Genomic DNA, 23,070 nt, shown 5'->3' on the forward strand with positions numbered 1-23,070 from the left:
AGTGTGCGCATTAGGATTACTCATACTTAGATCACAAGATTGCTTGAGCTTTTGTTGTTTCATGTTAGAAGAGAAAAAAGTATGAATTTAAAACGCAAGAGTTAAAAGTGCTTCTTTTACGTGATTTGCTTGCTTCGTCAGCACAAGTATTTGATAGGTAGCATAAATGCAAGCCTCGATTTGCACTTATATTTGTGTGCTATCACATTTTCCAATTTTATTAATTAATTAATGTTCTTGTGCTATACCGAGTTCGCATAATAAATTTGGCAACCGAGGCTTTGATGTGACTGCCATCAATACCTTCTATTTTCTTTCAATATATTTATATTTTATAGGATTAATTAAAAAAATTATATAGAGGCCTTCCAATCCCATACCTACATATACTCCATTATCCATTATCTCAAATATAAATATAAATATAAATAGAAATAGGTTAAGGATGATACATTAATACAACAAACTTCTTTAATTCACTTTAGTTTAGTTTATATTTAAGATTGAAGTAATATCTTTTTAAAGTCTAATGAAAAGTAACTTCTAAGAAATGATAGACTATAAAATTATACATATTATCCAATGCAAAATTCTATTAGAAAAGTAACTTTACATTTTATTAATATTTTTTTTCATAAATAAATAATATAATTATCACCAGAAATTTACATAATTGTGATATTCTGAGATTCAAACTAGAGATATGATATCTCAAAGTTTGTTCACTGATTTCTCCCATTTCTCTAATTGTCTCCCACAAACTGAGACAAAATCAAATTGAAATACCACTTTCACAATATGGATCCACTCATGAAGATTACGTGTTGTCCCAAAAGGTATATGTTTAAGAAGATGCATTAGGAACTACAAAAAAGGAGTAATAACTCAAGGACTGCATTGCAATTTTTAATATAACTATAAAGATCAAATTACTAGTAAGTGAACAATTTTAGGGATTGATTTTAGTATATTGATTCTAATTTTTGCAGTTTAAAAGATATGGACTAAGAGGACTAGTTATCTACCCTGAAGGATTTTGTATAAGGCTACCAGCAATTAGGGGACTTACACCACCATTCATGAATGCACCACCATCCATTAGAAGAACCTACACCACAACTCATGAATACACCACTACCTCCACCTATAGAGCACCACCACCCATGATAAGATTGACTCCTGGACCACCAGTTGTCAGATTGTCATTTTCTAAGTCTAGTTCAAGAACAAATAAACTAGATTTAATTTATTTCATTCATAATCCATGATGTGACCTCCAAATTTAAGGTAGTAAACATACGAATGAACATTTGAAGAATGAAGCAGTTGAAAAATGAAACATTTTGAAATATGTTTTTTTTAATCTTGTTGACACTTATTACTTATTAATATCTCTTTTGGAATCATTTAAATGATGTACTTGAATGATATTATGGAATACTTTAGATGATGTAATTGACACATATTACTTATTAATTGACACTTATTTAGAGTTAAATAAACTTCATTAATGCATTTTGCAATTTATTTTATTTTGAAAAAGAGTGTCTCAAGGATTATAAGTTATAAACTTCAGGTAACAAATCGAATATTTTATATTTCCTAACAACAATGTTACATAAACACATTCAAACTGATGTCCTCCATAGCAATGGTTGAAAATACAAAATATAAACATTATTACCAAAATATACTTCAATATTTTGACTTCATTTTCTAACGACTCCATTTTGTCCATCAACCTTGCCATCCACACATCTTCATCACTTCCATGGTCCTTACATAATGAGATCAGTTTATCCATCATTCTTATTTTTCAAGCCGTCAACTTTGTCCGACAACTTTGTATTCCACATATCTTGGTCTATTTCTCCATTAAATAAACCTAGTTCCTTAGCTTTATCATCCCATATAAAGAAGTTGCAGTTATATATATATCTTTTGAAAAAATTAGAGAAATTGAAGAAGGGACATGAAAAAAAATCTCTTCCTAAATTCGTTTTAGTTGTAGCAACTTTAACAATAATATTTATTTCACAATGACATTTGAGAATTACTGGATTCAAGTTGTTATCCATGTAGGAAGAAGAATAAGTGATTTTTGATTCTTTTATTTTTTTACAATTTGAACATCGCGAAAAAGGAAGAAAATGAATTATATAAATGAGGATCTTGGAAGAAGTTGGTATGAAATCTGGAAGAAGAACAATAATGAAATATATAGATTAAATTAACATGTTATAATTGAAATGATGACCAAATTTTAGTTTCTCTTTTTATTTATGAAAAAACGAGTTTCAATTTTATTTTGAAAATCAGGTAAATTAGTCCATCGTGTTTCCAAAATCAAACAAATTAGTCATTCTCTTACGTGTCAATGAGTTGACTAACAGCAGACCTCGTCATTTAAACAATTAACGTCTACGTCAACCTCATTAACGGAACAAACTAACAAATGAACTATATTGTCTGATGACCTTCAATTTTAGAATGTTATTTATATATTTCTAAATTTCAAGAAATAAATATCCAACCCCTACAATTTTAAACGACAATTTAATGATTTACTAATTTGGAATGCATAATGAGATCATTCAATTTAATTACTCTCTCACTCACTATACATTATTATATTTTTATATCTTGTTATTCTTTCACACTATATATTACTATTATATCTACTTATAATTCTCTCCCATGAATAAAAAAATCTCTCTATCCCAATTTATTAAAATAACAATATATATATTTCATCAATATTATTTTTTTTGATATATTTTAAATAAAAATTTAAACAAAATTAGAATACATTAATTATAATTTACTGTGTGAGTCATTCACAAGATAAATATATTTTATTAATCAATAATCTTTTATGAATTAATTAATTAAAAAAGAAAAAGACATTTTATTAATATTGTGTCTTTAAAAAAATAAGTTTCTAGATAAATCATACACCGAAAAAAATTAGTTTCTAGAAAAATATCTTTCATGAATTAACTAATTATAATTTACTAAATAAATCATGCATTGAATAAATATTTTTTATTGATCAATTAATTGTAAAATGATCTTTCACAAATAAATTAATTAAAAGAGAAATATGTATATTAGTACTACATATTTTCAATATGTTCTGCATAAAAATTTGAACAAAATCATAATACACTAATTATAATTTATTGTATAAACAGGAATAAATATTTTTCACAAATATTTTCACTGTACAATTAGTTAGAAGATAGTGTTTCACAAAACAAATAATTAAAAGCAAGATATGTATTTCATTAGTATTGTATTTTTTCATTATCTTTTAAATAAAATATTTAATCAAACTTCTAATACAATAATTATAATTTTATTAATAAATCATACTCTGGAAAAATATATATTTTACACGAGTAAATTAATTAAAAGAGAAATACATAGTATTTGATCTGTGTTATTTTGACATAAATTTCACAACAAAATTTTGCCACCGATTAATATGCAGCTTAAATTATGATTAATTATACTCAATAGACAATTAATAAATATAACAAGTATTACAATTCCATTAATTATTCATTCACTTGATATAATCAATGATGATTTCAACATTATTAACTGCGTTTTCATGCATACAATTGAACACAAGTCTTAGTCAATTGATTTCAAGTATAAAGGAACACCTATTAAAAATATGTATATTTGAACACAACTTCTAATATTAATGAATATTATATATATTTAAACACCTAACATCCTGTAGATAGTTCATGAGTTGCATCTCGATATTATATTAATTAACCATTTACTAAAAATATTTAACTATTCACTTAACATTATCTTTATTACGTAGTAGAACGAATTTATCCATCTAAAATATTATTGTCAACTTAGTGTCAAAATATCATTTCTATGAGATTTACCTCAGCTGATCATAGTTTAAAATCATCACAAAGCAAATTGAACCATAATAAACGAGTTCCTAAATTTAGGGAGGCAATAAAAAACTATTAAAACCAATTTGAGCCCCACAAAACATGGTTATAGAGAAACCTTGTCCATACATACATAACCCAATCCTTAACCAATGGAAGGTTCTCTAAACCAACAAACATAAAAGTACATCACGGTGTCCAAAAAATTCTCAAACAAGAAAAAAGTGACAAAATTTTAATTTCTCTCCTAGAATGTATAAACAATCTCAAAGGGTTAATTGATCACTACATGTAAGTAAGATATTGAATTTGTTCAACCACCATCACAATATTTACCATGACATCTGATTATTTTGTTCCCAAAAGATATGCCTCAATAAATAGTCATGGAAGGTACCATTCCAAACGTGGGAAAAGTAGTGGATTCCTAAGATGTTGTTGTTGTTGCTTAACTTGTTGTTTTTGCACCATCTTTCTAATCATTTTCATCTTAGTATCAATGGTTATAGTTTTATATTTCTTTCTTGAACCAAAAATTCCTATCTACAATGTTGAAAATCTTGATGTAAAGAATTTTGATCTCCGAAAAGACGATAAACTACACTCCGACATTGATGTTTTTGTGAAAGCAGAGAATCCAAATCAGGAAATTGGTTTGGATTATTTAGAAAATGAAGTTAGCATAATTTATTCAGGGTCTATAATTTGCAAAGGGAAATTTCCTATTTTCTTGCAACCAGTGAAGAACATAACCAATTTTAATGTGACATTGAAGGGAGATAGTGATTTTGGTCCTGAAATGCAAAGTCGACTTATCATTGAACAAAAGCTTGGACATATTCCTTTGTTAGTTGTAGTGAAGCTTCCTATAAGGCTTGTGATTAGTGATTTTTTTCATCTTAGGAAATTTGTTGTTAATGTAAATTGTTCATTGGTTATAGATCAGCTGCAACACAACAAAAGGCCAAAAATTCTGAAGAAAGAGTTCACTTATGATGTCCATTTATGAGGAGTTGTTTCCCTTTTCTAACATTTGTATATATTTTCTTTCTATTGGATAATTTTTGCATTATTATATCTCATAACATGTTATATAGCAGCCACTCCTTAAACGCTACAAACTTTGTGATAGACATCTAACACCATCCAGACACAATTAATGTAAAAAATATGATATCAACATTAGTACATATGTATTTTATTATTAAATAAAATATGAATTTTTTATTAAAAAATCTAAATTGAAAATTAAAAAATATATTTGTAATCTTTTTTTGGATCATTTTGAAGGAGCATATATATTTCTTTAATATTATGTCTCAGTTTTAATTTACTATGTACTTCACATTTATTCTACTTTTGAATGTCAAATTCATTATTTTTTTTAATTGTAACATTCAATTATTATTATTTACGTCACTTTTAAAGTATTAATTTGACTTTGTATTTATGATACTGAAAAACACATCAATAGTTAAAAAGAATAATTTACTAAAATAATTAAAAAATATATTTTTTATTTTATGTATAACTACTTCTTACCTTCATAGCATCACAAAGTGGAACCTCTCTAAGTGTTTTTTAATTAAAGATGGTGTCCAGAAGCATGCACACTGCTAAGTTAATACATAATACAAACTTTAATATTTGGCATCTCTTGTGCTAAATGTTAGCTACTTAATAATATATTACATTTCTTAGCTTATAAAATAAAATACATAACACAAAGTTGCTACTACCAAAAGAATATGGATGACCTTATCAAATTTCATTGGTATGTATGTACTTATTGCCTCAAACAAAAACCAAAAGGCATGTGCTCATAATAGCATGTAAGCTTTCGTACACAAATATGTACAAGCAAGGACAATGTTTGTATTTTTTTAATTAGGCATGCCTGTGTTAATTTGTCTTGAAGTGCTGAATCTACATTCTACACAATTAAAACTTAAAATATTGGCATCAAATTGATCTCAGACAAGTCACTTACCTATAATACAAAATATTATAATGTGTGCCTATGCTATGCGCATGTCTTAAAAAAAAATTCATATTTACAGACTCATTCATTCATATTTGATATTTACTTATTGATTTCGCTTAAAACATTCAACAAAACAAGATTTAAGATCAATTTCATCACAAAATGGAGTGATATATTTCATAGAAAAACAAATGGTCAATAATTAGTTCACAAGAACTTATAAATTCATTTTAATTCAAACATTACATTGTTTTTTTTTCCAATGGGTCAATAATATTTAACCAATAAATTTTGAACCTAGTGTATTCCATATCTAATCATTCATCCTATTGCAATATAGAAAAGAATGAATAAAAGGTCATTGAAAAATAAAAAGGGAACTATTTATTAGATGTAGCATAGGATTAAAAATACATCCCCCTGTATTTTTAGCGAAGAAGAAAACAGAACAATACATACAAAAAATAATAGAATATGATTCTCACACGCATACCAAGTTAACAATAACCACATAAAGTGTAATATTTGAACATCATGCAAGCATTATTAGATGTAGCATAGGATTAAAAATACACGAATAATGAAATAAGATAAGTTCTGCGGTACAATAAAAAGTAGAAAATAGAGTGTTTATTTGTACTATAAATTTTTTTATTAATTTTTTTTAATATTTTGTCTAAGTATGCATTACTATTAAAGTATTATAAAAATTTACTAAATTAAGAATTTTGATAAATAAATGAAATGTCATTCAACTATTAGTAATTTAATTTTGATAGTACCAAAACATGTTGATTTTTTAATATATGACAGAAGTTTTCACTAATAATTATGCATTTTCACTTTTAAACTAAAATAGAACTATTTTTGTTTTTTATAGACACGTGTTATTGGCCAGTAATTAGTTAAAGTGCGTAGAAAATTGTGATTGTCACGAATAGAAAGTTTTGAGTTTCAATCTTTGTCTAAAGCTATTGATTGGGCTTGTTGAAAGTTTTTAAACATAATTACAGTTTTAAACATAATTACACTAATATAAATTCAGCAAAAGTTCTCCTCCTGCCTCATACACGGCGTGAAAAGTCCCATATTTTTGTGAATCAAATTTTCACTTTGGAATTGAATTCTGAACTTCATTTATAAAACTTGTTCAACGGTACAATCCTTATCGTTGTGTTATACCTTTGGACACTGGTGTTTAGTTTATTTATCTCTGCCATGTTAAGCCTTAATCCACTACCACGCCTATGCAAAGGGTCCCACTTTGGTGGTGTGAAACATTGCATGAGTTGGTGAACCACTCAGAATTACTTGTAACAGGGAATATAGTAAAGGTGGATCGAATTGGTTAACGGTTTTCAGGTTTTGCTTTACATAAACGCCAACAACCATGCCCAATGTTTACAACAATAACTTTCTTTAATAGGTAAATTGCCTTTGCGACTTGTATTTTAAAATATTTTACATTAGAATTCTACAGAATTCCGTTTATATTTTAATTTATATTTAATACTTTTTTAAGATTAAAAAAATTATATTTGAGTTTATAATATTTTGTTGTTAATATTTCAATCTTAATTTATAAAAATATTTTCTGGGTGTTTAGATGAGGTAATTGAAATTCTAGATAAATTACAATTTTAAGTAATTTAAATGTTTTTATTGAATTCTTTTCATTTCTAAACTTTGTTGTTTGTATGAAGAACATTTTCTTTTAAACTTGGGCTATTTTTACAAATTTTTAAAAAATCAGGGCAAAAAGGACGATTAAATTTGGGCCTAAACCAAAATTTTGGAAGAATTTTAGGACTATTTTATAAATTTTTATAGATCAATTTGTAAAAAATGAAAAATATAAGGACGGATATGTAAATTTTGGAACATATAAGATCAAAATTGTAAATTTAAAAAATTATAATGAACATTTCATGATTCTATATTATAAAGAAAAGAAAGAATTTGAAATTCTAAGATTTTATGTGGTATTTGAAATTCTTTAAATTTAACTTTGATAAAATACTTATCAAATCCCTTAATTTTGAATATTCTCCATATTTATTATCAAAACAAGATAATTTGCATTGAATGATTTAAATTCTCTTAAAAATTTACATTCCCTCAAAAAATTATCTCATTCAAGTAATTGAAAATTATAGGATTTTAAAATTCTAAGCAATTCAAATGTTTCAATTGCATTCCCTTCATTTATAATTTTTTTTTTTTTTGGATGGAACAGTTGTTTATTTAAAGTTGAGCTATTTTATAATTTTCAAAAGTTTCAAGACAAAAATGAAAGTAAAATTTGGGTAAAAATGGAAATTTTGGAAAAGTATAATTTTTTATGTGTGTGTATTTAATTCACATATGATTCTCAATCAAAGAAAATCTCAAACGCTCAACACCACAAAATCACTTAAAGAAACACTTAATGGAATACATTGTGCTTTAATCTTTAATCTATCATTCAGTTTCTTCACTTTTAGGATTCGTTTAATTCATGAAATATGATACATACATGCATGATATGTTAAAAAGTTGGATAAGGATAAGGAGATAATAAACATTATGTTATCCAGTTTTTAATGCACATGTGATAACAAACATAATTTTCTTACAAAAGTTAATATTTTTTTTTTTAAAAAAAATAGATAAATTAAATATGAATTTTTAAGTTTTAAAATTTAAATATGAATATATTTATAATATCTTAGACATGACTATAAAAAAAATCATTCAAATATTCAAAAAATATACGAGATGAATTAAAAGTAAAGACTAAAATTGAAAATAAATATTTTTTTAGACTAAAAAGTTAAAATAAGGATTTAAATAATTATATAACCCTTAATTTTAATACATCATTGGTGTAATTTTTTTGTTACAAATTCCAGATAAATAAATATGTTAACTAGCGTATGTCAAAATATATTTTTGGTGGAGGAATATAAAGGTGAAAATAAGTTAGGTCGAGTTAGACTTTGAAATATAAATCTGTTCAATGAAAAAATTTAAAGTTTAACTTATAACTTATCATAAATTTTTTTAAATATGAGTTTAACATTTATGAAAATTTACTATAGTATGTTATGTTACTTAAAATATTAGTTTATATTAATATTTTTAAATAAATAATTAAACATATTTTTAAATAAATTAATAAACTAAGTCTAGTTGGACGTAAATATATAGTTGATTAGATGGTAGCCTCTATAGGACAATATGAGTTATTTCTACTCCTAAAATACACCCTATAAAAATACAGTGGTTGGAAAAATGAAAAAAGAAATAAAAAACACAGAAGCGTATATATCTATACATGTCGAATAACATATTTAATGTGAAAATATAATTTCTCAAAAAACTTAATCAATGATTATAAATAGTGAAGAAGGAATGGTTGAAATAATGAATTTGTGGTGAACTAGTAATATGGGCATCGTGGACACGAACATGAAGAATATGATGTGCTTTTTCCACGGGGCGGAGTAACAAAAGCAACCACCAAAATTGACAACTGTGTCCATAAAACTTGCAACTAAGGAGTGTGTGGAGCAGTTATTATTATTATTATTATTATTATAATATTCAAACCTTAAAGAAATTAATTAAAACTCCATTCCATCTTCTTCCTCCAACTTTTTCTCATCACAACAATTTAACTTTTCTTCCTTGAGTTTTAGATATGTTTGATTTATTGTTCGGTTGGTCCAAAGCATCAAAATGGTAACTATACTATATAGTAAATAAATTGAATATATGCATGTTGTTGATTAACAATATATTATTACGACTCATCATCATGCATGTGGGATTTTAATACAGTAAGAAGTCTATCAAAAAAGCTCTGTACAGGATCAGGATTCTCAAGAACAAGAGACTGGCAATAGTAAAGCAACTACGAAATGATTTGGTTGAGCTAATACAAGGTGGTCATGAACAAGCTGCACTTAACCGGGTTTGTTAATTAATAATATACTTTTTTCTAAACTCAATATCTTTATTAACTCACAAATCATACTAATAATTTTTCTCTATAAATTCAGGTTGAACAGCTAATGAAAGATGAAAAATTGGCAGCTGCATATGAATTATTAGACAACTTCTGTGAATTTATTCTAACACAGATCTCCTATATCAGAAAGCACAGGTACACATTCTTTCGTAGCACTGTGATTTTGTTAAAGCTACAATAATAGTACTGATACACTGTGATTCTTTCAAACTCACCACCAATCCAAATATTTCTCGAACCCCTCATACTTTCCAAAAATTTATGATGATTCAAGTTTTCAAAATCAGGGACTGTCCAAATGACATAAAAGAAGCAATTTCTAGTCTTATATTTGCATCTGCAAGATGTGGGGATATTCCTGAGCTCTGTGTCATCAGAAAGCTCTTTGGAAAACGTTATGGTGAGAAATTTGTGGAGCTATTTGATGGAAATCTTGTAGACAAACAGGTACTTTTTCTTTTTTCCTTTATTTCACTATAATGTATAACAATGACTTAGCATTTGATGCTATTCAACATTTGTTAATGATGTATACATATTCATGAAATTTAAAAATTACAGTTAAAAGAGAATCTGTCAGGGAAATATGTGCCTGAAGATTTGAAGTACAGAATGGTGGATGAAATAGCTAGGGATAACTGCCTCCAACAACAACAGGTTTTAGCCATACAATACTACCCTGATTGGCAAAAAATGCAGGTCATTCTTCTGTATTATGTAATTAGGACTATACAAAAAATGAACCGAACCGCTAAATTAAACTGAACTTTGATGGATTAGTTAACGAACCGAATTCAGTGAACTGTCTAACACAGCTCAGTTCTTTTCGATGCGGGTCAGCTTTTTTTAATAGTTTGGTTTAGTTTTTTTTTAAACAATCTAAACATTTGATTTGGTTCATAGAGAATCAGTTTAGTTCAAAAGTCTTTAGTTCAATTTTTTGTAAATGTATTTTCAATTCGGTTTATACTAGTGCACCAAACCTTTAAACTAGTTTGGTTTGGTTTCGGACGAACCATTAATAGTTCGGTTTGATTTTACCTAACTGTTGAACGGTTCACTTCGGTTCGATTTTCTTCCTAAAGAAAACAATGATCAGTGCTAAATATAATAATATTCATGAACTTATGACCTATTTATTAATTAGCAGTAGCAAATTATGTTCAATGTGTTTGTGCAGCTTAAAGAACACAAAGAGTGTCAACTAGTGGAAAGTGATGTCCAAATAAATGCCTCAATTTCTGAGTCTAAAGTCCATCCTTCAGAAATTGAAGAGATAGAAAGAGATAACATGTGTGTTCATTCATCTCTTTCCAAACCATGTGACTCTTGCAATCTTCCCAAATCATGCTTTGATGATTCTTCTGCTATTGTTCAGCAATTTCCTCAATATGTTTTGAGCTATCCTATACAAAATATAGTAGAGGTACAATTTCCTACACTACTTTCTTCTGTAAGTTCTAGTTTGCAAAATAAGGGGGAAAGATTGGCATTAACATCTTCAGAAGAAAGAATAAGTTTCCCTTATTATGTTAATGAAATTGTGGAATGTCAATTTTCTTTACCAAAAGATGGTGCCTGCCAGGATGAAATACTATTCAAGTTAAGATCATCAAGTCTTTTCAAGAGAGAAAAAAATATATTTGGTTGCGATAAAAGCGATATCGATCGAGATGAATCGCCGAGTGAGTCGTGGAGCACGAGGATCTCAAGAAGGAACAAAAGGGCACCAAGGAAAAGATCAAAAAGAAGATCATCCTCCATGGAAAATCTAGGCATTGTAGATATTGGATACATGATTTATTATCAAAAGCCATGCAGAAAGGATCAGAGGCTTCCACTAGAGGTAACTCCACCATCAAGTTATTCCAACAAGAAACTAATGCTACAAAGTTTCTCAAAAAAGGAAAGAAGTTTACAATCATGTGATCAAAGTGAAAATAGCACAAGGAGAAAAAATTCCAACCGAAAAACTATTAGCTGCAGTTTAGACCAGCCTTGTTATTTTTTCCTCTATGGTGATGATGAAAAAGACTATTTGGAAATTCAATCAATGAAGCCAAAGAGAGTGATAGAATTAGAAGCTACACATGTTCAACAAGGAAATATGCTTATGCATGATGAATGTAGTCATGAATTGAACCAAGGAATGGAACTAGTTACAATCCCTCATAAGCCATATAAGAAGAATATTTATAGTGATGTAGTTGAGTGTGAGGCTAATAATGGAAACAATGAAACAAAAGAAGATATCAATGCCTCTCCCATAAAAAGAATTGGAACAGAAGCTCCTTATTCAAGGGCCATGACAATGCCACAAGAGAGACATAGAAAAAGCAAAGACAAGATGTTAAGGACATATTCATGTCCTTCTCAACATCCTAATCATATTCATCCTAAGTTGCCTGACTATGATGACATAGCTGCTAAGTTCACTGCTCTCAAGAGAGACTACCTAGAAAACAAAGACTGCCTAAATCGAAAGTAGAGGAGGCATAGATTATAAACAGAATTAATTAGTTTTAGTACAGAGATATTAAATTTTGAGTTACTAATTAAATAGATTTCATTGATTGTTTCTAGATACCACTAAATATTCTGTCATTCATCTATATAAGATTACATGATTGATTAACAATTAAAAGGGGAAATTTAGGATTCTCCTTTTTTAATGCGAACAATTTATTTTAGAGTACAAAATAAATAATGTCAATCCTCAGTGAATAAATCAAGAGTCGAAATTATAAAGACTTATATAATAAATTATGAAAGTATTTTGAACCATACATTTCTCTACTTTACTCTGTACATATCTATATCTATATCTATGTGAAAATGTGATATTGGATGTATAGATATGAATCTTAAAAAAAAATATACTTGCTTTGATGAAAAGAAAAAAACTTATATAGTTTACCAGCCAAGGATATATAGGACTTAGTACATAGTAGTACTCTCTCCAAATCTTGGATAGTTTTATTATCTTATTTTTGTTTTAAAACATGTGTTACTGAAATTCAAGATATAATCGACCTTTATTTTCCAATTATATCCTTAGTGTATTTATGTTCTTTACATTAAAAGAAATTAGAATTAAAAATTTGTAAAACAAATACTGATAAAGTAAGGGTATTACGATAAAAATATACATACTTTAACTCAATTTTTAATCTATATACAAAAAATGTAAACGATTTTGGTATTTAATGTTGCAGACGTGTATTAATCCCACAAAATAAAAGTTTACATATATTCTCAAAATTATTATTGAATTTTTTTTATAAGTAAATATTAATAAATTATTAAAGTTATGTTAGTTTTTTGGATTTAAATTGAAAATTGTTCTTTTATTTATCAATTGTGAAAGGGTATAATAGTCTTTTGACTTGAAGTATGAAGTGTACGATGAGATTTAATATTTCTTTCGTCTTTGCAATTATAATCATTTTTAATGTTGGTTTTTGTAAGTTTTTTTTTATTTATTTCAAATTAGTACAAATATAATTTCATTTTAAAACAGTTCTTCCATCCAAGTTCCATTAAAAATATTGTAACACGTTAAATCTAAATATAATTAAAATATAAATTTTTTTCAACCTAAAAATAAACAATATTTAAAACATAACTTTTCATAAAATATTTTCAATATTTTTTTTAAAAAATAATCGAAGTTTTTTTCTTTGAAATTTTTGTCTATTTTTCTTAAAAAAAATTATCAAAAGAATTTTAAATTTATTTTTTGAAAAAAATCGAAATTTTTTATCTTTAACAAATTTTTTATCAAAATTTTTTTATATATCGTTTTTCTCAGAATCGATATTTTAACGCTTATACGTTTATACGTCTATAATGTGGAGTAACATATAGTTTTTATTAATTACTGGTTTTAACGCTTATACGTCTATTATGTGAATTATTTGAAGTGTAGACATATAGTCAGAAATAGTTAGTAACCGTTTTAAGACATTTAATCAATTAATAAAAAGTAGTAATGGGTTCATTAGGAAATAGATTAATCGATTAGACTAAGTGAGGTAATTGATTAAAACACATCTTGAATTGCAAACAATCATGTTTTTACACTACTAATCGATTGGGGTCTAATGCTAACTGAATAGTTATTGACTAAATTTTAAAAATAATAGTTTTTATTTTTTTTATTTTTAAGTTTTAGACATTCGAATTTGTGTTCTATCTTTGAGTAACTATCTGGTCACTTAACCTATCTATAAGTAGAGTCTTAATTTTTCAAATTTGTAAATTTTATATTGATAGATTAAGTATCTCATAAATTTTTAAACACATAATTTTGTTAAGTATAAACTGATTTCAATTTTGTTTGTTATTGTGCGACTTTTAATTCGAAGAGCCTCAATCTATATTCTTTTCTTACTGGTTAGAATTATTCTCAATCGATAAATTAATATCAAATTATATGTTTCTATTTATTTTTATAATTTTTTATTTATTAATATTATCGTAGAAAAATGTTAACATGTGCTTCAATAACACATGTTAATAATTCAAATGTAAAAATTTTATCTTGAGACTTGTGTTTTCCATCCTTTAAAATTTAAACATTGATTTTTTTAATTAGAATTTTCTACTTTTGGTATTCTTAAGATACATGTTAACATAACATGATTCATTATTATATTCAATCTGAATATTCACATGATGAACATAAACGAGTCATCATTTTTCGAAGTAATGTAATTCATTGTATTGTTTACTCTAAATATTTTAAATAAATTAAATAGGTTTATTAAATAGAGATATCTCGTTATCTCTAACTCAACACAAATAGTTAATTTATTTAGAATGAGTGTGGAGACACCATTATCTTTTAGGCAATGTAAAAAAAAAGGACTCTTTTAAGACTTCAGAAGATATATTAATCAAATACCAACCAACATTAAAGCCCTGGTAATTAATTAGTAGACCAAGATTAAGTCTCATGCATGTTATGACTGCCAATATACACCATGAGGATAAAACAATTGATGTTGGAACCATTATACCTTAATGGGCCAGTACGTAATGATTACAGGGACTAATACTTTGGGTAGTACGTAATCAATACCTTAATGTAATATTTTACTAACATTATAAAACTGTTCTTCTACTATAACTGTCTTGTGATTCTTATCAATGCCAATGCCAGCCTGACACATACATAGCCAATTTTTTTGGCATCCCTTAATGTGCTAAGCTGCACTTGATTAATAAATAATCAGAGTAGTTGATTCTTGATTAATTATGTTAATATAATACCTTGACAAAATGGGATAATATTTTCTTTGGCAAGTTATTAATCTAATTAGTTGGCAGAAAATAATAGTGCTCCAAAATGACCCAGTTCTATGTTTGCGAGTGCCAGCCACTTAATTTTTATATTACTAATTATAATAATGTCCCAATAACAAAGCAGAAAGAAAGAGCCGAAATGTGAAGTATATGGATATGGATAATTTTAAATATTTGTGATATAATAACATAATACTACTAGTATAATATAACTTCCATAACTATTATAATAATATCATAATATCAAGTTCTTGATAAACACGGAAACTTTTGCTTCTATTTTAATTATGCGCCATTTTTTTTTATATAAGCAATTATGCGCCATGTTTAATTTGAGCACTTCTAATCCATAAACGAGTTGACTTGATAATTTTTTATTCTGCTCCCACTTTTGTGATGAACTTTCTTTAAATTGAATTGAAAAGCATGAACAAAGTTAAGACATGACCTCCAAAATATGATTCAAATTCTACTCTGTTTTCCTTTAGTTGCTCTAATTATAAGGAATGTCAATTGTTTTTAATGACAAAAAGGAAATGAAAGACATTATAAGGAAAGTCAATGAACAAATAACGCTTGCCTAGGAATATATATATAATTTTATCTCTAAGATATAAACTCCAAACCGGATAATATTACAAAAATATGATTTAAAATTGGAACATATATCAATGTACGAAGTCATAAAGTCTTATATCCGTCCCCTTATTATATAATTCAATTATTTAAACCACGGAAATTAAAACGATTTTATTTTTAATATAATTAAGTTTGTTGACAATTTAAATTATTTTACAAATCTACCCTTAAGAAAATTAAAACAATATTTTTCATTTTAAAATTTTAATAATAATGCAATATGCTGAAGTTTAATAATGTGACTTGAAATTCAATACCACTTTGTGAAGTATAAAAGCACAATCAAATTAAAATAGGTCAAATATGTTTTTAGTTTTTATAAATTTAGTTTTTATAAAATAAAAATATAACTTTTAATTCCTACAAAACCATCATGTATGTAGTTTTAATTTAATCCTTGATGTTAATTCAATATATATTCTTGAATTAATTTTTAAAAGTATATTAACATCAATAGAAGAAGTTGCTTTTTAAGTGTATATTTTTGTTACCTTTTTTTTATCTTGAACGTTTAATATTTAAAAAATTCATATTTAATTTATCCTATGTTAAAAAGCTTAAATTTATTTGGAGAAACTTTTTACAAAGTTATAAACATGTCTGCATAAAATAATTTAAAAATTTAAGCGTTTAAGGATAATTAAATATATTTTAATATAAAATTGTTTGTTTGATAATTTTGTAGGAATTACAAGTTGTATTCTTATTTTACATAGACTAAAATTAAAATGTTGATATATATAGGACTAAAAATATATTAAACTCATTAAAATTTTATAAATGACTTTCATATTAAAATAGATAAATTTGTTCATGTTTGGTTCCACTTTTGCAAGTGTCAAAATCAATTTGAAGTGTAAAATCGTGGTGATATGTTTGAGTATTATCAAGTAAAATTAATTTTGTCTCTAAAATTAATTCTAAGTTGGAGTTGGAATATGTAACTTTTTAGTCGCAACGTAATTTTTATACTAAAATTTATTGTTCAACTCATATTTAAATAAATCAATTTTACAAAATAAATTTTTTATACTGTAGAACGAAATACACGATATTTATAAACAATTTCAAAAAACTTAACTTTTCATAGTTCTCAAGAAAACTTTTCGACGATAATATTTAAAATATCAGCATTGATTTGATCAAAATTAATAAAAAAATTATTTTTACAAAAGAGATAAAATTAATGGACTAAAATTTTTATTTTTAAGATATGAAGACCAAAATCACCAAATTTTAAAATTTGGAAGACCAAAAATGTATTTTAGAAAAAAATATTTCTAATTATATAAATGTTCACTAACATAATTGCCTAAAAAATAATGTTGATTAGCATAAAATTGTTTTTTGGCGGGGGTTAGTCTAAATTAAAGACTACATAGAAAGTTGAATAACTTTTTTTACATAGTAATTTGTATACCTACAAATTTAAATTTAAATCTACATCACATAACTGAAGTTTACATATATATATATATATCATGAGTTTTACATTCTCCAATGGACTACCTTAAAAATTATTGGAAGGTATAGTTAATTTCGATAATATTTTTTAAAAATAATAATTAATGATTCTCTTATTTTTTTTATGGATAAATAAATTATTTGATTAATGTGGATTCAAAAGAGATATATATATTTATTTTTTTGTATTTTTTTTATCAAATTAGTATCATTTAAGTCATTATCTCAATCATAAAAATAAAGATGGTAAGGAGTTGACTCTTACCATACAAAAATCGTGAGTTCAACTTTTAGTATTGATACGAGAATATCTTTAATGAGTGATTTGTAAGGGAACATTTGTTTCACATGAGTTATTTGTAAAAATGAAAATATGAGTCGTTTTTACTCCTAGCTTCGTGGAAACTTTTATTTCCCACTCATTTTCTTGGGAACAAATTCATGACTAAGTGAGAAGTTATTTTGTTATTTAGAATGTTTTATTTCATAGAATTAGTTTTCTAACCTTGTAACAAACATATGAATCTATATTTGTAACCTCTACATTTTTAGAAATTATTTTTTAGCCATAAAACAAACACCCCTAAGTATTTGAATTAGCATTCTTTGATCTTAAAATCTGTTATGACTTTAATGAATCACCAGAATCCAATTCATCTAAACTTATTCTTACAAACAAAAAAAAAACGTATGTAACCATTAAAATTTTAATCATTTTTCAGAAAACATCATAATTGACGTAATCCATATTAAAATTTATCATACAATTACATTTTATCTTAACAAAGTTGAATATGTAAATTAGACCCTTTCAAAAATAAAAAAAATCTAAACTAGACAATATAAAAGCCGTGTTATATGAGCTAAAATTATGGCTTGTAATTCTTGCATGGTTCAAGTGTGTTTTTGGGTGGGCTAATCACGTTTTGTTTATTAATTCAGCTATAAAAGTCCTAGACTTATATATAGCTTTGATATTTATGTAAGAAGACTTTTACAAAATACGACAAAGTAGATAGTACACAAATAAGTATTATATAATAATTTAAAACAAAATGATGAAAGTTTAAGTGGACCACCGACACGTGCCGATTTCCACCGACCTTGTTGTGAAAAAACTATGTTATGGTGTTTGACTATGCAACGTCAAGCTCAAGCACATTCGACCGAGAGTTGTTTTAATGTTTGAAAACCTTGGCATTGTTACACCGAAAGTGAAAGTGAGATGAACTAAAACGTGGATACTTTGCCTTACACAAACCAAATTGCACTGTTTCGGTTGGTTTACATGAGTATAGGATGATGCGGGTGAGTTGAGTTTTTTGTGAATAATTTCGGCTCGTTTCTTTAAATGTTCTATCATGCCTATTTGTTTAATTAAATCAATTCATCTAAGTATGAGATTGATATCTATTGTAATGTGGGTGGTGGGATTGGAAACCCCACTTTTTTGTATGTGTGTTTTGATGGGAAATAAGCGATCAAATAAATTTAAATAATAATCATATAAAAATATGGTGAAATTTTAAAATACAGATAAAAAATCATGATAGTGTTTATGACAACTAAAAAATAATATTATATAAAAATAATTATAACACATAAATTTCTTTCAAACTTTCAATGTTTCAATGACTCAAGTATATATATTCTCTTTAAAGAAAATATTTAAATTAAATCTTTCAACATTATACCACAAGAGTATAAAAAAAAAAAAAAAATTATATACAAATTTAAATTGTTTATAACTGATATATATATATATATATATATATCCTTGAACTTGCTTTTTTTTCCACAATTCCAAGTAACGTAACACTATTTCAGATATAAAATTTCAATCAACTCTAACATATTTACATGCTAAGGAATGTATTTGAGATTATTATGATGATTTAAAATGTGTTTTGGTAATTAAATTTCTTGAAAATTTAAAGTTTGATATATGTTTCATGTTACATTAGGGTAACTAATTAAGATTGTTATGATGATTTTTTATCTTTTTTATTTCATACAATTTGATCTATTAATGAATCTCAATTGTTAATATGTGATCCAACTGCTCCGAATACATAGTATTAATTTTGGAAATTTTATTCACACTGTATGAAATTACTATTGTTTATTCAAACATAATTGTCTAAATTAGTTACCCTAATGTATCATGAAAAATATATCAAACTTTAAATTTTCAAGAAATTTAATTTAAGTTTTCTAAAACACAAATGTGTGTGTGTTTTTTTTTTAAATATTTAAACTTAAAGTTTTCTGAAACACAATTATGTTCCAGAAAACTTAAATTGAGATTTACAATATATACTATTAAAAATGTGATTTTTAAATTTTATTTTGGTTTAAATTTATTTTTTGTCTCTGTAAATATAATTTTTTTTTTATTTTGGTCCTCGTAATTTTAATTTTTTTGGTTTACATCCCTATAATATTAAAAAAAAATTATTCTTGGTCTTTAACGTTAAGTGGACGTTATAAAAACGTTAATTGACAAAGTGAAACAGTTTTTTGTCCCTATAAATATAACAATTTTCAGTTTTAATTCCTGAAAAATATTTTTTTGAATTTCATCCCTGTAATATTCAAAAAATTTATTTTTTGTCCTTAACGTCTCTAATGAAATGCAATAATTTATATAGTTATTTTTATAAAATATTTCCAAAAATTTATAGTTAATTTTTACATGGACCAAAGATATATTTAATGTACCAACAAACTTTAAGAAAGTTTTTAAAGTTTGTCAATTATGATATTTTGTAAATGTAGTTTTTAGTTTTTTTTTTTTTTATTTAAAACAAAGAGTGGACTGAAGTTTTCATTAAAATGTGGGGTATGAGTGTAAATTGTGGGATAAAGGGGTACAAAATTAGGTTTTATATATATTTAGATTTTCTTGACAAAGATTTAATGAGGTAGATGTTGAGTTTTTATTTTTTTTTATTTATCCTAATTTAGACTTTGGTCGAACTCACCAAATAATTTTGTATCTTTATTTTATTTTTTTTGATAAAAAGAGGGTTTAAGCCCAACCTCGTAAATTACAAAGAGATTAAATGGCGAGATGAGACTTTCGTATTGTCAGCTGATAATAAAAAAATAAAATAAAAATAAAAAATAAATAAAAAATAAATAAAAAACTTGAGTTGAACACTGCTCGTAAATCATCAAAAGAGGCCACTTGAACAACCAATATTTGTCAAGACATATGCGCACCCATTAACATTAGCTTCTCGATAAGTATTGCTCACATGCACTCTACAAACCGTATCAAGTAATCGAATATATGTTAAACCAACCTAATACTCTTTGGGGACCTCTTTCTCAAGGTGTTTGACCACAACAATTTAATCAATATGAAGCTCACGAGCAAATATCCAACAATTTCGAAAGCCCTCTAGCCATCCACCATGATTATTTCTAAAAAGGCCTTCACAACCAGCTTTTGAAGCTCCATTAGTGTTAAGTTGTATCCTTCTTTTTATTTTTAGAGTATTATAAATGATGAATCACGACAGTCAAAAGGAATTAAAAGGTGTCAATATAATTGAAATGTATTGATTTATCATTTATATTTACACTCTTTTTATTTAGAAAAAAAAAAATTTGTTTTAGTTATCTTTCTTTTCATTCCGCGATTTTGCCACCTAAGGCATGAACTACTAAATTTTCATCAGGAGACAATTATTTATTGTTTGGTTGAGGTGGATATAAGAGGAAAGAAGTTAAGGGAAGCGAAAGCTCCAATCTCGATAAACTTTCCATTGTTTGGTTGTAGCAGACAAACGGAAGAAAAAATTAAAGTTATGGGACCTTGAAAAAAATCTTTCCTCCAACAAATGAAAAGAAAGTTTGGAAAATTGATTTTTTTGCCTTTGTTTCAAATATGTTATTTCATTGCATGCATTACATATAAGATTGTGCGAAAAATCCAATTATGAGACTGAAATTCAAATTCGGATCTAAATCTATTTTAAATATTTGGTTAAAATAATATGATTATAATTCAAATTTATTTATCAAACAGTTGGATACCCACTTATGTTTTATATTTGAATTTGATTTTTATCCATTTTTTATCTACTCAACTCCCAAAAATCCTAAATTTCTACTACTCTAAATAATTCTGATTTTGCTATCACTCTACCGACTTTCCACCTTTCGACAGCGTTTTCCGATAATTTATTACTAACTTCATTGAGATATTGTTAATTTCATTTAATTAATTGCTTATTACTAACTAATCATATTGTATGATAACTAGTTAATAAATTAAGATATTTAATATTTATTGAGAAAGACTAAAATATGATAGACTAAATATTTTAAATATAATTTTTTTAAATTACTGATTTTTAAAGGATTAATTTTTTTCAAAATATTATATTAATATGTTACGTTAAAAATGATATTGAGATTTAGATATTGCTCAAACTTAACTTAATTATAAATGTTCAAGATACAAATTAATATATTAAATCTATTAGATATTTTAAATTTACTAAATCTTGTGGTGGTGGTGATATACATCTCGGTATTGGAAGCAAACTTTCAAGTGTTTGTATTTTCTATGGTTTTATAATGGTGCAGTAATTGTTAAATTTGATCGAATAAACATTCAAGTGTTTGTATTTTCTATGGTTTTTTAGTAATAAACAATTTATTGAACTAATATGAATCAGAATTGATGGTCTTAATAAAGTTAGTAATAAATCAATTTTAATCACAAATTATTATAAACAATTGAACATTTTCAATTTTAATCACAAGATAAAGCATTTTTATGGTTGAATTGAGCTTTAATTTTGTAAAAATAATTGATTTTTAAATATGAATAATCATTTTTTTTATAAATAACCGATTTTTAAACTATGAATAAATGATTTTTTTTTAAAATAAATATTAAATTATAATCAAATTTTAACCGTTTTTGAGAAAAAATTAATTTTAAAATTGAGATTTTCAAAATCAATTACTTAACTAGAAATCGGTTATGTAATCATAACTAATTTTACTTATAACCGATTTTAAACTAAATAATATATTTAATTATAAATTTAAATCCATATATTAATTTTAAAATAAATATAATTTGATTTTTTTAAAAAATCAACCATACCCAACTTTAATTATATATATGCGGTTGATGTGTTGTTCATTTCTTTAAACATGTTATTTAGTATTTTTTTTTCTCGGTAAATTATGGCAATTACTTTTTCACACTACACATTATGATTTTTTTAATATAATAATATAACAATGTTGTTTGTATTAATTAATATAATAATAATCCTTATAAATTAAGGTGTAGATATTTTTGTATATAATAAATTTTATGTGAAGATATTTTTGTCATTTTATTAAATATACATCTTTCGTTCCTTTTTTTTCTTCTACTTAACAAACAATTAAAAAATCACTCTATTTTTTATTCCTTTAATATTGTTTTCTCTTTCTTTCTTTTAACAATCCAAACAAAACAAAGGTGAGCATTAGGAGTTTCCCTGTTGCAGTCACTATGAAGCAGACAATGAAAAAATATCTAGTCAATGATGATACCACCAATCCCTGCACAACACATCATGGTAAAAACATCATAACAGTTAAATAAACTGTTTTTCCTTCCCACCTACTCATATTGGTGCCTTCTATTAACAACATGTGTAAAGCTAAACAAAAAAAACAACACTCTCAAAGTTAGTGACCGAAAATGTTATCATAGGCGGTTGAGG

The 23,070-nt window shown here is 25.7% G+C and overlaps 2 protein-coding genes across 3 annotated transcripts; both read left to right on the top strand.

Annotated features, from left to right (window-relative positions):
- Positions 1-4,422: 4,422 nt before the first annotated feature.
- On the top strand, positions 4,423-4,932 carry LOC101496139 (NDR1/HIN1-like protein 6). The gene has a single exon (XM_004487322.1). The coding sequence runs from the start codon at positions 4,423-4,425 to the stop codon at positions 4,930-4,932; it is 510 nt and encodes a 169-aa protein (XP_004487379.1).
- Positions 4,933-9,330: 4,398 nt separating this feature from the next.
- LOC101498981 (uncharacterized) lies at positions 9,331-12,501 on the top strand. 2 transcript variants are annotated; one of them, XM_004487243.4, is made up of 7 exons: positions 9,331-9,630; positions 9,730-9,862; positions 9,951-10,054; positions 10,207-10,366; positions 10,481-10,618; positions 11,100-11,345; positions 11,505-12,501. In XM_004487243.4, the coding sequence occupies exons 1-7, from the start codon at positions 9,590-9,592 to the stop codon at positions 12,405-12,407; spliced, it is 1,725 nt and encodes a 574-aa protein (XP_004487300.1). In that variant the 5' UTR covers positions 9,331-9,589; the 3' UTR covers positions 12,408-12,501. The 2 variants fall into 2 exon arrangements, with proteins under 2 accessions (XP_004487300.1, XP_004487299.1); XM_004487242.4 differs by having other exon boundaries at positions 11,100-12,501.
- Positions 12,502-23,070: the final 10,569 nt, after the last annotated feature.

This window comes from Cicer arietinum, chromosome 1, assembly GCF_000331145.2.
Source record: "Cicer arietinum cultivar CDC Frontier isolate Library 1 chromosome 1, Cicar.CDCFrontier_v2.0, whole genome shotgun sequence".
Classification (NCBI taxonomy): Eukaryota; Viridiplantae; Streptophyta; class Magnoliopsida; order Fabales; family Fabaceae; genus Cicer; species Cicer arietinum.

What these genes read in the sequence shown, in the direction of transcription:
- LOC101498981 (XM_004487242.4), top strand. Translation starts at nt 9,590, where the DNA reads ATGTTTGATTTATTGTTCGGTTGGTCCAAAGCATCAAAATG. An exon ending in TGGTCCAAAGCATCAAAATG is followed by an intron (nt 9,631 to 9,729) that starts GTAACTATACTA and finishes ATTTTAATACAG; the next exon opens with TAAGAAGTCTATCAAAAAAG. An exon ending in TCCTATATCAGAAAGCACAG is followed by an intron (nt 10,055 to 10,206) that starts GTACACATTCTT and finishes TTTCAAAATCAG; the next exon opens with GGACTGTCCAAATGACATAA.
- LOC101496139 (XM_004487322.1), top strand. Translation starts at nt 4,423, where the DNA reads ATGGTTATAGTTTTATATTTCTTTCTTGAACCAAAAATTCCTATCTAC.